At 38.8% G+C, this 17,567-nt stretch overlaps 1 protein-coding gene across 1 annotated transcript; it reads left to right on the forward strand.

The window, feature by feature from the left end:
• The first annotated feature begins 14,216 nt into the window (after nt 1-14,216).
• On the forward strand, nt 14,217-15,164 carry LOC144256178 (putative olfactory receptor 3A4). The gene has a single exon (XM_077801258.1). It carries the CDS (start codon nt 14,217-14,219, stop codon nt 15,162-15,164), a length of 948 nt encoding a protein of 315 aa, XP_077657384.1.
• The last annotated feature ends 2,403 nt before the right edge of the window (nt 15,165-17,567 follow it).

Raw genomic sequence — 17,567 nt, forward strand, 5'->3', positions numbered from 1 at the left:
AAAAAATCCATAGGAAGAAGGACAAAATACATTAACATTTCATAGATAAAATATATGAATATCTCTTAAAACAAGAAAATATGATTGAGTTTGCTTTTAACTAGAGGAATGCAAATTAAATTACAATAAAATTTTTCTCTTATCAGATTGGAAAAGACTAAAATCTTATGGTAATTTGTCTAAGAATGATTCTGTAGAGACTGGCCTTCTGCAGAAATTGTCTATAATTGAGTTGTTAACGTGGTCGATTCTGATTCAGGCTTCAGTAGAGCTCACGCTACAGGTTCCACCATATCCTAGAGCTGCAGCTGCCAAGCTTGGACCTCAGCCCCCTGATTATTCGGGGGTGGGGGGGTGGGGAGGGGGAGCGGTGCTGGTATTTTTCCACTCACTCAGCCTATGAAAGTGAGGTGGCATCCCAGACTGTGATGGGCATGGAGGACCTGAGTTCCTGATACCATTTCTATTTCTATAAGTTTTCTCCCTATAAATGCTGCCCCAGTATGTTATCCATCTACTCTTTCTGATTTGTTTGACAAGATGTGGGAAAACAGACCCTCTCATTAGTGATCAATAGAATAAAAATGGATATAAATTCAAAAGAAAAAGGGCAATATGAAAATATCCTTTAAAATTATAAACATTTACCTTTTACCTATTTTTCTTTTATCTATTGGAATTTATTCAATAGTTATATGGTCACATGTAAAAGGTGACATTGTGAGGTTATTTGTTGCAACTTTATTTGTTCTTTCTCTTTTGCTCTTTGGCTCGAGATGAGCTGAGTAATTTTGCTCTACTGTGCTTTCTTACCGTGTTGTGCTGCTTTGCCACTGACCAAAGAAATAGGGCCAACTGATCATCAACTGGAACCTCAAAAAATGTGAACCAAAATTGATTTTTTCTCTTTATAAGTTGATTAACTCAGAGATTTTGTTATAGTGATATAAAATTAACTAACACACACCTATTCACAAAAGAAGATATACAAATGCCCAATAGATATATGAAAAATGTTTGTTATCAGTAACAATCAGGGAAATGCAAATTAAAACCACACTGAGATATTGCTTCACATGGGTTAGAATCATTATTATAAAAAAAGAATAAAGATACTAAATGTTGATGAGGTTGTAACAAAAAGCTAACTCAGTACACTGTTAATGGAAATATAAATTAGGACAGCTATTATGAAAATGAATATGGTTTCAACCCCTCCAAATATCATATTATCTAACAATCTTATTTGACCTATTAAAATCAGTAATGTTGAAGAGATATCTGCACTCCCATGTTCAATGACGCGTTATTCATAAAAGCTAAGATATTGAAGCAACTTAGGTGTCCATCACCAAATAAATGGAAAGAGGAAGTGCATATAATGTAATACTATTCAGCCTTAAAAAGCAGAAAATTCTGTCATTTGTGGCAGCATGGATGAATCTAGAGGACATTATGCCAAGTGAAATAATCCAGGCACAGAGAGAAAAGTTCTTTGGGTTATCATTTCACTTGTAATCCAAAAAACATTGAACTTGCAGAAGTAGAGAGTATGATGATGGTTACTAGAAGCTGGGGGATGGGGAAAGGGAAGATGCAGATCAGACAGTATGAAGTTTCAATTAGACAGGAGGAATAAGCTTCACTGATCTATTGCACAGAATGGGGATGGTGATAATTAACAATAATGCATTGTATATTTCAAAATTACTGAAAGAGTATAAAAAGCATATGAGATGATGAGTTTGCTAATTAGCTTGATTTAATTGTTTTAGAGTGTAAACAAGTAGTAAAACATCATATTATGCCCTATAAATATATATAATTGTCATTTGGCAATTAAAAGTAAAATAAAGAAATAATTATCCTAGTAGTAATCTTTATGCTCTTAAAGATAAGAAAAGGTCTTTTTTTAAATTAGTAGAATATTTGTATGCCATATAAACCTCATAGCACAGGGGAAGATTTAAGAATACAAATATTTTCATGTGGTTAGCATATATCTGACAATAAAATTTAAAAATCTTATGAAGAAAAAAAATCATTAGAAAACAATGCTAGTCAGGATTATAGAAACAAAATGCTAAAAGTAACCACAGGAAATTTAAAAATCAGTATATTTAAAAGAATAATTGATCATTATTAAGTTATAGCCTTCATAACAAATATGTCAATATAATTATAAAATACATCAGCTCATTTGCCTGAAGACATGTGCTGCCACAGGTCAACACCCACTCTTCCTTTAAAAGAAAAAGTATTCCTGCTGTAGTTACCTAGGAGCGGGTTATTATGGTATCCTTCCTAGTAATAACAAATTATCCCATGAATATCAGGAGCAGAGATGGGGCCACTGTTACATCTGTTTTAAATAACTGTCCTGGAATCATTAACAAAATTAGTGTCAAGAAATAAAAAATGGTTATTTGTTGGAGAGAGGAAAAGGCTATTTGTCTATAAAAAAGAACTATCAAGACAACAGTGGCACAATAAAAAGCAAATATACAAAATCTCTTAAAATTCTTACTTCCAATATATTGATGGGAAATATAGTGAAAAATATATTCAGAAACACATTTTGGGGGTGAACACCAGGGATTGAACTCAGGGGCACTTGACCACTGAAACACATCCCCAGCCCTATTTTGTATTTTATTTAGAGACAGGGTCTCACTGAGTTGCTTAGGGTCTCACTGAGTTGCTTAGGGTCTCGCTAAGTTGCTGAGGCTGTCTTTGAACTTGTAATCCTCCTGCCTCAGCCTCCTGAGATGCTAGTATTACAGGCATGCACCACTGTGCCTGGCTTAAAGTGACATTTTTGACACTTCAACACTCTCAGTACACTTTACTCTTATACATGGCACGTAACCTTAGCACAGTCATTTAGCTATTTATTCTACTTACTCCAGTTTTTTTTTATGGGCAAAATTTGTCTGATTCATCTTCAGGAACTATATACATACACCCATTTTACTTATGAACACTTTCATAAATAAATTGCATGGCAGCACCAGCTGATGAATAGAATTCCTGTCAAAAAGGGCATCCTGGTGGCTAATAGGAATTAGAAAAGGGTTTTTGGACAAGTGAAATTTGTAGTAGGGACGATTCCTTCCTTTTCCTAGTTGGGTGTGCAGGTGTCACAATCCACACACTGACATGTGGCTTTTATAAAAGCTTCACATTTTTTTTTTACAATCAGAAGAAATATTTCTCAAAAACAAGTAATTCATGGTCAGAATGATAGATACTGTCTCACTCTCGATCAATAAGGGACAGAGTATATGTCAGATCTCTGAATCATTCACTGGGCTCTCCATCCAGGATGTCTGTGGTGGACGGGGTGGCAAGTGAGCAGGGATGAGGAAGCCCTTCACTTGTGGGGGCTATGAGAGTCCCAGTTTCTTTCATATGCCATGACCTCTCCCTGCTCTGAGGCTCCAAGAAGTCCTTCATGCACCAGGGCTGGCCTTGGGGTCTGGCCAGGCTGCTTTCTAAGGACTGGATTCTAAGCAGGGAAATTGAACATTTAATCTCCTTCCACATACACCAAACAGAATCTGGAAACAAGCTGCCCCTGAAAAAGAGGGGATTGGAAATGTGCCTGGAGAAAGAGCCTCAGTCCCTGGGATAGAGACTCAGTCATCCTGAGCGAGTCTCTTGTTTTTGCTTTTGAGATTTTGATTGCCACATCTGCGAAACCTGGAGGTCTGTCTCACTGAGAAAAAGAAACTCTTTCTTATGATGTGGGAGCAGAGGGAGGACCTTGAGAGAACTCACCTTGTGATGGCACAGAAGCCAGCAATCTTTCCTGGAAAGGGATGGGTGGGGTCACGAAGCTGCATAAGCTCAGTCAGCTGCACTAAAAGCAAAAGGGGGTTTTATATATATGGAAATGAGATAAAGAGAGGCAAGACCATGTCTACCGTGGGGCTTTTTCATCATAGTGTCAGCCTCTTGAGTCCCTAGGAGGAGGAGGGTATGAGGAGAGCCCAGGGCAAATCAATAATACAAGCCCTAATAAATACTGCAGTGGTGAAGCAGCAGGGGTCACCCTGGTGAGGAGCTAGGATTTCTCTGATGTGTTCATCTCCACCCCCATGTTAATCTATGGGGATAGTTAGGGGAAATAGTACAAAAACTAAATTTAACAGATGGGAACATCAAAGAGCAGGTGTCCAAAGTCACCTGGGAGCTAGAGGATTGAATCTGGAGCCAGGATTGAATCTAGGTCCCCAGATTGAGGATATTGATCTCCTGGATGCCTGTTCCAAACAGGATTTGGGGGTGGAGATAGAATGACTCATAAACCTGAAGATGAAGAAGAAACTTGCCTTGGATCTGGGAATAAGGGGGATACTCAAGAAAGAAGAGAAAAGTGGGAGAGGTCTTTTCCAACTTCAAACTCTTAATAAATCCCCAAGAACAAAGTGTATCCCACCCAGGGCCTATTAGTGAGGGCCAGAGGGACTGTGTCTTGGGAGCCACATAATGATCCTGGGAGAGGTGGGGGAAGCACTGTGCTGTGCTAGGAGAAGCTGGTGGCAGGGGACAGGGGGGAGGGGACAGCTGTGAAGTTGTTCTTCACTGTGATTTTCTAGGCCAGGCCCTTGGAAATTTAGAGTCTGATGACAGAGATGATGAAAGAGGAGAAATTAGAGCAGACTCTCAGCCCCTTCTCAAACAACTACTTATCCACCCAACCCTGGGAGGTAGCATGCTCTCTGTGGGAAACCTGTTTTATAATGGATAGATCTGACTTCTATTTATTAGCAACTGCTGACCTCTTTGGGCCACAGTTTTCTTATCTGTGAAATGTACTTAATATCCCCTCTTAGGGTTGGTGGGAGAATTAAATGAAGTAATCCACAACATCCCTAGTAGGAAGCCATCAATAATGTTATTAACAACTGACAGCATGTTTCACATGCATATTATTATGCACCTGGCACTATACCATGTGCTTTATTTATTTATTTATTTTATTTCTTATATACATGACAATAGTGGAATGCATTACATTCATAATTATCCATTCACAGCACGATTTTTCCTAACTCCGTATATAAAGTATGTTCTTTAGTTGTGTTAAATCTCAATCAAATCCTCCAACAATTCTATGAGGTGGGTACCTTTATTATTCCCATTTTATAAATAAATAAATTGAAGTTCAAACTAATTCAGTAACTAACCTGAGGACACACAGGAAATCGAGGGTTAGGGTATATAATCTCAATATCTTTGCCAACCTACTCTCCACATCCTTCCATTAGCTCCTTTTGACCAATGTAATTTTAGCTTCTGATTGTGGTAACCATTGCTGCCAAATAAATCATGGAATATGTTCCAGAATGAACCAAAGACATCCCTATTCAGTAATAGCATCCTGTGCACCATCTATAATAGCCACCTATAGCACTAAATCTGACTTCCAGTGGCTATCTTCAGTGTAACTCTTTTGCTCTTCCGTTATATCTGTTACTTACTCTCAGTGAATGATATCATAACTGGTAGTGTTCTACCACACAACTTCCATTGGTAAAAGATATTAAAAACAAAGAGAAAAGAAAAATTGTAAATTGGGAGACTGTGTGGAATTATTTGCAAAATATGTGGCAAAGGATTAATATCCACACAAGGCAATAAAAAATAATGATCCATTAAAAAAGAGGCAAAGGACATGCAAAGACAATTACCAATGAAAAAAATTCAAATGAATTACATTAGTCCACTCATGTTGCCATTACAAAATACAATAGATTGGATAGCTTAAATAGCAGAAATGTATTATCTTACAATTCTGGAAGCTAGAAGTCCAAGATCAGTGTCAGCATGGTCAGATACTGATGAAGATTCTCTTCCTTCTTTGTAGACAGTCCTTTTTATTACATCCTTACATGACAAGGAGAAAGAGAGAGGAGGGGTGGAGATCTTCTTCTTATGAGGCAATAGCTCTGTTCTATTAGGGCCCTACCCTTATAAACTTGTTCAACCTCAATTACTTTCTAAAGACTGTATCTCTAAATAAATCATGTTGGGGGTCAGCACTTCTACATGTTAATTTTGAGAGAAACACAATTCAGCCCATAGCCAAGAAAAATAAATATTTGGAAATATATTCATCTTTATGTGAACATCAAAAATACATATCAAATAATAAAGAGTGATTTTAAACCACTATATTATCAAAATTAGGAGAATTTATTTATAACAGCCACAGTTATCAAATGGATAACTTGGAGAACAAGCAGTTTCATTCATCACTGGAATAATAAAATAGTGTGGAATTTTTGTAGGATAAGGGAAAATTATATATTAAGATCTAAAATTTTATTTTATTCAACTTAGGAATTTTACTTATCAGAACTTATGGAAATGCTTACAGAATAATAAAAACATTCTGGTGGTTCAGGAGGCTGAGGCAGGAGGATCTCAAGTGGAAACCAGCCTCAGCAACTTAGTGAGTCCCTCAGCAACTTAGGGAGACTCTGTCTCAAAATAAAAAAGTTTTTAAAAAAAGGCTGGGAATGTGTCTCAGTGCCCTGGGTTTAATCCCTGGTGCCAAAAATGAATGAATGAATGAATGATTGAATGAATGAATAATTACACCATTCTAAAGAATATTCTATATGTTATTGATTGTAAATGCAGAAAATCTAGAAGCAATTTAAACTTTATCATATGGCTAAATACATTATGGTTTATTCATAAATTAAATCTGGGTAACCATTAAAATGGAAATGGTAAGTTTTTAGATATTTGACAGGTAAAAGAATCTACCTATCATGTACTGTGTAAACAACAACCATGACATAACATGCCCCTATTTATATAAAATAAATGTAAACAAATTTTTATTGATATAAAGATACATTAACATGTTTATATATATTAAAATTAAAAGAATAAGCACCAAATTTTTTTAAATACCTTTATTTATTTATTTATTTAGTGCTGAGGATCAAACCCAGGGCCTTACACGTGCTAGGCAAGCACTCTACTGCTGAGCCACAACCCCAGCCCAGCACCAAAATTTTTAAAATTTTATTTATTCTAATTTGTTATATATGACAGCAGAATACAATTCAATTCATATTACACAAATAGAGCACAATTTTTCATGTCTCTGGTTGAACACAAAGTAGAGTCACACCATTCATGTCTTCATACACGTACTTAGGGTAATGATGTCCATCTCATTCCACCATCTTTCCTACCCCCATGCTCCCTTCCTCCCCTTTGCCCTACCTAAAGTTTGTCTATTCCTCCTATGCTCTCACCCCCATCCCCATTATGAATCAGCATCCTTTATCAGAAAAGACTTCCAGCATTTATTTATTTTTTATTTTTTGGATTGGCTTACTTCACTTAGCATCATATTCTCCAACTCCATCCATTTACCTGCAAATGCCATGATTTTATTTTCTTTTAATGCTGAGTAATATTCCACTGTGTATATATACCGCATTTTCTTTATCCATTCATCTACTGAAGGGTATCTATGTTGGATCCACAATTTAGCTATTATGAATTGCCAGCACCAAATTTTTAACAGTGGTTATTTTATAAGAATTATGAAGATTGGGGGCAGAGAAAGTAAGGGTTTTGATTTTAATTTTCTATTGTTAAAAGTTTGTTTTGTTTTCATTTTCATAAGTGCAGTTCCTAATGAAAAATTTTAAAATCAATGAACATTTCCATTTTGAAAAAACAACAACTGAGAAATCCCCAAGGAAATAAATAGTAATTTATTAATTTCACAATTAAGTTCCCCCAAATCTCACGATGTCAACAGGATAGTTTTCTTTTTTAAAAAAAATATTTATTTTTTAGTTGTAGTTGGACACAATACCTTTATTTTATTTACTTTTATGTGGTGCTGAAGCTCGAACCCAGGGCCTCACATGTGCTAGGTGAGTGCTCTACTGCTGAGCCACAATCTAAGCCCTCAAATCGTTTACTATAATGTCTCTCTTCCTGATTATTTTTCTATTTTGATTGTATACACTTTACCTCATTCGTTTTATTTTAATTGCATTTCATAAATACAGCACTAATACAGGCATACCAGTATTGCATATGCAGTAGTGCTCTCAGCTGGAGAATCAAAATTACTTTAGCTAGGAATTCAAACAAACCTGGCAATGCTGGGAGGGTCCCAGCAAATTCAGCATATGTGAGGGGCACATTGGAAAATGATTTGTGTTTTTTTTTCTTTAAATCTGAGTTCATTAATTCCATTCCTAATTAGAGACCTTACAGAATTTCTTCTATGTGTGCACCAGGAGATGTGTACAAAAAATGTTCACAGCAGCAGAGTACCTTCAAACAGAAAAGAAATGACTCAACATGGAACACTGAGCGCAATGAGATGCAGCCATGGAAATAAGTGAACAGCAGTGTAGACACTGGTATAGAGAGCCACACAAACAAGTCGGAGTGAGATAAGCACTCCAAAAGAGAACGGCTAGTGACTCATATAGTGCATGGGCTCTCTCTCTCATTCATCGAGGAGGTCCAGGGAACAGGGTAGAGGGGAGTGTGTCTGCAGAGTTGCTAATCAAGACCTCTGGAAAAAAAAAAGACCTCTGGAGACCAAGCAGTAGCAGGTCTGATTTTATTGCGCAGTTACCATGTATATATATTCAGGCAGTAGCTAGGCAGATTACAGGCAGCCACCAATGCAATTTCTGCTAACTGTCCTTGCAGCGACCAGTGGAGGAGTGGACCATGGAGCAAGCACAGGGACTGCAACACATGGCCTCACGCCCAGGGCTGTGCCTACCGGGTATGTGGGCTGTCGCTCACATGCCTAGCATGGGGGAGTGGCCTGCCACTCAGACGCCTTCAATGTATGCCATGTATGCAGTACTCCATGCACTTGTCCCCACAATATAGACCATTTATGTAAGTTTTGTAACTGAAACTCTTTTCCTTGAATCCAGCGTGCGTTGGGAAGCAGAATAGAGAGGACTGGCACCAGAAGATGAGCTCTCTCTGGTGCATTGTATACCTTGTCACTGGACTTGGACTTATGAACTCAGTCTGCCTTCTTCAGGGAAGCTCCACCCACCGCCACGCATGCTGACCCTGGTGGGATCCAGTGTTGCCAGGTCTGTCTGAATCCCAAGGTAAGGTAATTTTGATTCTCAAGCTAAGAGCACCACTGCATATGTAATATTGTTATGCTCGTATTAATGTTATATTTAAGAAAAACATTAAAAATAAAATGAATGGGGCAAAGTATGGTTAGTCAAACAGAAAATTAATCAGAAAGACAGACATTGTAGAATCTTTTAGCACTACTGGGACCTGAAGTGTGGGCTTGTGGTAAGCTCATGCTCTCGAATAAAATCCACATCCCTATCATCTACAAGTAAATATTATACCATCATCATCTGTTGTTGTTATCTTCATCATCACCCTCATAAGTCCTGATATAGATTATATTGCCTAAAAACTCAAAGAAATTTGCTTCCTTTTACCACATGATTACATAAGGTCTCTGAATTTGCCATGTTTACCAAGTAAAAGTCTTTTCCACTTACCTTCATAGTTAACTGCGTTAAAATATCTCTGTTAACAAAAAAAGCCACCATATATTGTCACTTGTATTCTTGATAATTGCCATTCTGACTGGAATGATAGGAAATCTCAGTGTAGTTTTAATTTGCATTTCTCTAATTGCTAGAGATACAATTTTTTCATGTATTTGTTCACCATTTATATTTCTTCTAAGAAGTATCTGTTCAGTTCCTTTGCCCATTTGGGGATTGGGTTATTTGTTTTTTGGGTGCTAAGTTTTTTGAGTCAGAATGGCAATTATTAAGAATACAAGTAACAGTAAATATTGACAAGGATGTAGGGAAAATGATTCACTCATACATTGCTAGTGGGATTGCAAATTGGTGCAACCACTCTGGAAAGCAGTATGAAGATTCTTTAGAAAACTTGGAATGGAACCACCATTTTCCCCAATTATCCCTTTTGGTATATATCCAAAGGATTTAAAATCAGCATACTACAGTGCACCCACATTAATATTTATAGCAACTCAATTCACAATAGCTAAGCTATGGAACCAACAAAATTGCCCTTCAATAGATGAGTGGATACAGGAAATGTGTTATACATAAACAATGGAATATTACTCAGCCATAATGAAGAATGACTTTAAGACACTTGCAAGTAAATTGATAGATCTGGAGACTATCATACTAAGTGAAATAAGCCAGTCCCCAAAAGCCAAAGGTTGAAACTTTTTGCTGATCTATGGAAGCTAATCCACAATAAGGGGTAAGATGGGAAGAATAGATATTCAGTACATTAGAGGGAAAGAAAAGGTGGAAGGGGGATAGAAAAAGGAAAGATGGTGGAATGAATCAGAAATAATTTCCTGTTTCTAATATGAATATATCATAGTGATCCCACCATTGTGTGCATCTATAAAAATGGGGTACTACTTAGAATAAAATATATTTCATGCTTATATAATTGTATCCAAATGAATTCTACACTCATGTATAGCTAAAAGAACAAATAAAGTTTTAAAAAAACCAAGCCATCAGTCAAAACTCTCTTAAAACAAAGATACAGAGTGGGAAAGGAATATGAAGAATATAAGTAGGTGGGAAATCTTTATTAATGAACAAGAAGTTGTTAAAAATGTTATTTGCTGCCTAAAGTCACTTTCAGGAATTAGTAAAAATAGGGTGGTCCTGGTCTAGTAATTTCTTCCACCATAAGTTGTGTGGTTCTATTAGTTTGTGTGTGTGCACATGGGCACACATATATTTTGTACAAAAAGGGGACATGGTATACTCTTACTTTTTCTTCTTGAGGTCCCTGTGAGTTCTTCAGATAGAAATATCCACATATAGGTATTAGAGCAAACAGAGTAGTGTCTGGGATGGGCATAATTCAGGGTCACCAGCATGCAATTGCCTTCAGGTTTCTGTAACCCTATAAAGGAAGGTTATCTGGCCCAGACCCCAAAGCTTATGGATGGTTTCCTAGAAGACAGAAGACCTGCACCGGGTCTTCCTGAATAGAGTTTCCTGGGCTAACAGTGTGTGAGAAATGGAAATGTCTAGGAAGTAAACAAAGCTTTTGCTAGTCAGTTGGAAGGAAATACATATGATGCATTCCATTTGGGTTCTGTAACCCAGAGGTCCTTTTCCACAGATAACTGTCAACAGAAATCTCAGCTCATCCTAGTTCTTGGCCCATGGCAGCCTCAAGCCAGTGGGAAATCTTTATTAATGAACAAGGAGTTGTTAAAAATGTTATTTGCTGCCTAAAGTCACTTTCAGGAATTAGTAAAAAATAGGGTGGTCCTGGTCTAGTAGATGCTCTAAACCTTTATCTGCCCTTATGGTGTTGGAGACAGGAGGCTAGAAAACATCTAGAATCAGATGCTACAGGATCTAGATTGTACAATGAGAGCAGAGAAAAAGGGAAGACATTTGTATGAGACTAGAAGACAAGCTGGATTCGAGGATGGTCATATCATGTGAGGTAAACTTGTGAGACGTTGGAGAGGACATTGTTCCAGGGATGCACTAGGAGCAGATCTCTTCCCAGACTTCACCTTCCACTTCTCCCCATGTTTCAAACAAAGCTGAAGAGTCTCAAGTCGTTTCCTCTTCTGAAATGACAGGCTAGTCTAAACCAGAAACCCCAAATCTCAATTCTAGCCCCCAACACCACATGACTTTTTAGACTTTAAGATTTTGAGATTCATTTTAACACTATAAAATGCTAGGAATAAGAATGCTGATTTTTTTTTGAGAGAGAGAGAGAAAGAGAGAGAGAGAGAGAGAATCTTTTTTTGGAAATGGATACAACACAATGCCTTTATTTATTTATTTATTTATTTATTTTTAAGGGGGTGCTGAGGATCGAACCCGGGTCCCGCCCGTGGTAGGTGAGCACTCTACCGCTGAGCCATAATCCCAGCCCAAGAATGCTGATTCTTAATAAGTGCATAAAACCACATATGTAAAATAAATGAATTTTTTTGCAAAAGTTGTACCTGGAAATACGGAGAAAGTTCAAAAAAATTTTAAAGTTACTAGAGATCATTATCTGTTTGGCAAAGGCAGATGTTTACCTGTTCTGGGTCCCCTGAAGACACTTATTTCTGAAGCCTCCAAGGGGTAACAAGGTGGAGAAGAAAAATCCCAATGTGAAAATGACGTCAGCCAAGTTGTTTGTCTCTGTGTCTATTGGTCCTTTATAAGCTCTCCTTCTGTGGGGTCCACTGGGCTGGCATGACTGTCCCTCTTCTTTGCCCATGAAGTGCCAGTTAAGTCTTCTTTAGCCAGGTGAGTGCCATCCCCGCTGCATACTCACAACTGAGTTTCCATGAAAGTGAAGTCCTCCCTCTGGACTCTGGACTAGCTTTTCCTTCCCCTGCAAAACTCCAGTGGGACTTAGGTATTTGATTGTGAGAGGGCAGAAGGAGGCAGTCAGCAAAGACTAAGTTTTTGAGCCACACTGAGAGGATGGCAAGCCTGTTACCAAAATAGTTCCATGAAGGGCAGATCAGGATGGAAAGAGGGCAGTTCAGCTTTGGAGAGACTGGGTTGGAGGTAACGGTAAGAACATGTCCATGCGGTAAAGGTCACACCTGCAGATGGCAGTTGACCTATTATGGACCTGAGGACACTATTCCTCCAGATGTGTCTTCTTCTGCTCTTGCCTTTTGCCCTGGAGGATCTTTGACTCAAACCATTTCCTATGTGAATTAGGTTCCTGGTGAGTGAAATCAATATCTACCCCCTCAGGCAGAGGTCGATGTAGGCTACCAGGTATTTTGTTGGGGTGGCCACTTTGGGGCTAAGCAGTGGCTCCCACACATGATCATCATACATGGCTCTGTAACTATTGCTTTATCTGGTCATTAAGCCCATGATACTATATGGGTTAGATGATGACTGATTAGATTCAGTAGAAAAAAAGAGCAAAAAGCTAAGCGGTGGTAGAACTGGAAGCAGAGTGGAATTTGGAGTCTGGTTCTCTTCTTACTCAACACTCCTTCTGGGAGAGATCAACTGCGTATCCAGTGAGGCAGCTCAACTTTGTATCTACTCCATCACTTGAGAGCTTAAACCTTGAAACTCTCACTCTTCTCAAAGATCATTTTAGATTCTTATTAAATAAAATGTCAGTACTTTGGGCCCCAAATTTCCTAGATTCTATATGGAGAAATGCAAAACAATCTGACTATTTAGATAATCTAAAAGGCTGTCAGTCACTGATTTTGGAGCTCGAAATGTCTTCAATGATGTGTCTTCATGCAGTTTCCCGATTTATCATTGCATTTTTACCTTTTTCTAAGGAGTTCAGGTGGAGGCTCATGGCTTCACTAATTAATCATTTAATAGTCTGGGCCACAGGAATCACCTCACTGCTACTATCACTCATAGTCAGTCCTCTGTCTCTGAGTTCTATATCCTTGGAGTCAACTCAGCACAGATAAAAAAAAATATTTGGAAAAGAATTGCATCTGTGCTGAACCTGTAGAGAAGTTTTACTTGTCATTATTATCTAAACTGCATAGTGTTACAACTATTTACTGACTTTTACATTGCAAGAGGTAATATACATAATCTAGAGATGACTTAAAGTATGTGGGAGAATGTGCATAGATTACATGCAAAGACTATGCCACTTTATCTATGAGACTTGAGCATCTGCAGGATTTGGTATCCAAGGAGTCCTGGAACCAAACTCCCGAGGTTACCAAGGGATGTCTGTATGATGACATACATATGTAGAGGTTGGAGATGCAGGTTGGAGGCACCGTGTCTACCCCCTTCTCCCAAAGCTTCCCTTTTATCCTCTGGGATCTATGTACCCCAAACTGTCACAATGCCACCACCTGCAGACTTGAGGTTTCTTTCCTGGAAATTTGGCCTCTGGAAAATTGTCTGTCCCTGTAACTCAATGTTACCCTTGTTCTTCTTTTTATATCAGTTTATCTATCTCTGTTTGTGGCTGTCCAATGCCTCTGTTCTTGCCCATGAAGAGTCAGATTTATCAAGCCTTTTCTTATTATAGCTCAATCTTTAACTTTCTCCTCCCTAAATTTTGTGTGTCTTTACTCTCCTGGACATTGTCACACTTGATGGTTGTTATAAAGATCTCATTCTCCTTTTACCACCATTGGTGCCTTCAAACTTTGCTCAATCTACTGCAGGTGGAAGACAGTCATGGATCTGGGAGCCTCGGGAAATGATTCACTTGTGACCCAGTTTGTCCTGCTGGGCCTAACAGAGACTCCAGCTCTACAGCCCATCCTCTTTGTCGTCTTCCTTCTTGCTTATGGAGCGACTATTGGTGGTAATTTTAGTATCCTTGCTGCCATCTTTATGGAACCCAAACTCCACACCCCCATGTACTTCTTCCTGGGAAACTTGTCTCTGCTAGATGTTGGGAGCATCAGTGTCACTGTCCCTGCCATGTTAAGGCATTTCATATCCCACAACAAAACCATCCACTATCGGGCATGCCTTTCACAACTCTTCTTCTTCCATCTGCTGGCCGGGACAGATTGCTTTCTGCTGACTGTCATGGCCTACGACCGCTATCTGGCCATTTGCCAGCCTCTGACCTACAACACCCGTATGGGTTGGGGGATGCAGAAGGCCTTGGCTGGCATGTCCTGTGTCTTTTCCTTCACCAATGCACTCACTCAAACTGTTGCCTTGTCTACTCTGAAATTCTGTGGCCCCAATGTGATCAATCACTTCTACTGTGACCTCCCCCAGCTCTTCCAGCTCTCCTGCTCCAGCACCCAGCTCAATGAGCAGTTGCTCTTTGCAGCAGCAGCCTTCATGGGTGTGGCCCCCTTGGTCCTCATCATGGTGTCCTATGCCCATGTGGTGGCTGCCGTGCTACGAATCCGCTCTGCGGAGGGCAGGAAGAAGGCCTTCTCCACGTGTGGCTCCCACCTCACTGTGGTGGGCATCTTCTATGGGACAGGCGTCTTCAGCTACATGAGGCTGGGTTCTGTGGAGTCTTCGGACAAGGACAAGGGCATTGGCATCCTCAACACTGTCATCAGCCCCATGCTGAACCCACTCATCTACAGCCTCAGGAACCCCGATGTGAAGGGCGCCCTGCGGAGGGTGCTCACAGGGAAGGTGCCCCCCAAGTGAGACTCTCTGCCTCTGGTCTTAACAAGTGCATTGCTCTACTTAAGCTTCTAACAGGTATTGTCCTTACTGGAAGTAGAGTGTGGGTATGATGGAATGGGGTCCGAGACTGGCTCAGGAAGGAAGGTGCAATCAAAATGATGAGAATAATCCCTTATACCATAATAACTACCGTGTGCCTGCCTCTGTTCTCAGTGAGTGGACTCTATTAGCTCATTCAGTTCTCATAACCTTTTGAAGTGGTTACAGATTTATAAACTGCGTTTTATAAAACTGAACCTCAGAAGGTTTGAATAATTTGCTGAAAGCCACAAAGCTAATGAATGTCACAGCTGGGATTTGAACCCAGGGCAAGCTACACCTGTAATTACTGCCTCTCAAAGAGTAATAAACCATCTCTAGGAGAAAGGGTATCTTAAGGTGAAGAGATGGGATGGACAATAAAGACTAAAAAATACAAAAAGGAACATGAAAACGTGAATTAGGAAGTTTGTATTTCCTTAACAAAATTGATTTGTTCCAAAGCAGTTGGTCCAGGTTGAGGTATTGCTGGATGTCAATTTTAAGAAATAAACCTATAAGACGAAACTGAATCTAAAAAGTCAGTTCTGAGCTGGGTGCCGAGGTGTGTGCTTGTAATCCCAGAGGCTTGGGAGGCTGAGGCAGCAGAATCACCAGTTCAAAGCCGGCCTCAGCAACAGCAAGGCACGGAGCAACTCAGCGAGACCCTGTCTCTAAATAAAATACAAAATAGGGCTGGAGATGTGGCTCAGTGGCCAAATGCCCCTGATTTCAAACCCCAGTACCAAAAAAAAAAAAAAAAAGTCAATTCTGAAAGAATAAGTACTGTTTAGAAAAACCACAGAGGTCCAATGTTTTCATATTGGACCATTGACAACAAAAAAAAGAAATCTGAAAAAGTTAATTAGAGAAAGAGATTTGGCCCACATGGAAAAATCTTCTTGACTAAATGGAGATCTTTGTTGCCCCTGACTGAAGCTTTAAGCAAGCCCCTGTCTGCACATTTCTATCATTTTATTTATTGAATTTATACCTTTAAACAACTGTTTCCATAATTCAAAAAAATGTGTGTTTATTGAAAAGTTAGAAAATACAAAAGAGCTGGATGTGGTGGCAAGTGTTTGTAATCCCAGTGACTCTGGTGGCTGAGGCAGGAGGATTGCAAAGCCCACCTCACCAACTTAGCAAGCAAGGCCCTAAGCAACTTAGTGAGACCCTGTCTCAAAATAAAGAAAAATAAAAAAGACAAAACCCCAAAAAGGACTGGAGATGTGGCTCAGTGGTAAAGCACCCCCGAATTAAATCCCCTCTACCACCAAAACCACCACCAACAACAATAAAAACCATGCATACACCAAAAGAGCAAAATGAAAAATCACCCATAAGTTGACCATTCATAGATAATGGTTATGAATATATAGCATATATGTGTAAACATTTTTTATTCATAAGATATATTTACAAAAAAGAATTTTTCTACATCTAAAGCTCTGTAACCTTAATAATATAGGCAAACATCTTTCCATGACATTAAACATAGGTCTTCTTATCTTTTTTTCTGTGGTTGCATAGTATTCCTTTGACTGAATGGAGGAAAATAGACTTAATAACCTTCTATTGGTAAACCTGTGTTGGTTCAAATAATCTGAATGCTGCAACAAGTGTTCCTGTACATTCACCTGTATACACTCTTCTAATTGTTAAAGATAAAAACATGTGAGTGGCATTTGTAGTTGAAAGGCTATAAAATTCTCCAAGGCACATGACAATATTTGGCCAGGTTGGCACTCAGAAGCAGCTGAACAAATCAACACTTCCAATGACCAATTACTTCTGTCCTTGTCAAATGATAATGATATGCCAAATGTTATAACTCACTGCTCAGTTAATTGTATGTGTTTGTATAGTGAAGGGCTAGAAAGCTATTTTTACATAAAGATATTAAATTTACATATTTCTTTTTTAAATAAAAATTTTTTAAAAGTGCTCTTAATTAATAAATGAGGGGATAGAGATGAAGCCATGGGTTGGGTATTTGCCAAGTTGATAGGGAGGAGGCCATTCCAGCAGGGTGTGGCCCCTCCAAGGGCACTCGGAGAGAGGTGGTTGGAGTAGGAGCAGGTGCAGTTGGAGGATCCAGTAAATGGAAAGTCAGGAAGTGGAGACTGCAGATGAAGGCAACTCTTTGGAGAAGTTCAGCTATGATTGGAAGAAGGTAGCCAATGGAGAAACAAATATTAAAGGAGTATTGAATTTTTTTAAAGTTTCTTTCTTTTTTTTTTTTTTTTAAGATGAGAGTAGCTGTATTGTTTATATGCTGGTAAGAAAACAGCAACAAAAGAGAAGATGAGCTTTGAAGGACAATCCACATCCAAATCCTAACAA

This window comes from Urocitellus parryii, chromosome 7 (genome assembly GCF_045843805.1).
Source record: "Urocitellus parryii isolate mUroPar1 chromosome 7, mUroPar1.hap1, whole genome shotgun sequence".
In the NCBI taxonomy this organism is placed as follows: Eukaryota; Metazoa; Chordata; class Mammalia; order Rodentia; family Sciuridae; genus Urocitellus; species Urocitellus parryii.

Excerpts from the sequence above, each read along its gene's own strand:
- LOC144256178 (XM_077801258.1), top strand. The coding sequence starts at position 14,217 with ATGGATCTGGGAGCCTCGGGAAATGATTCACTTGTGACCCAGTTTGTC.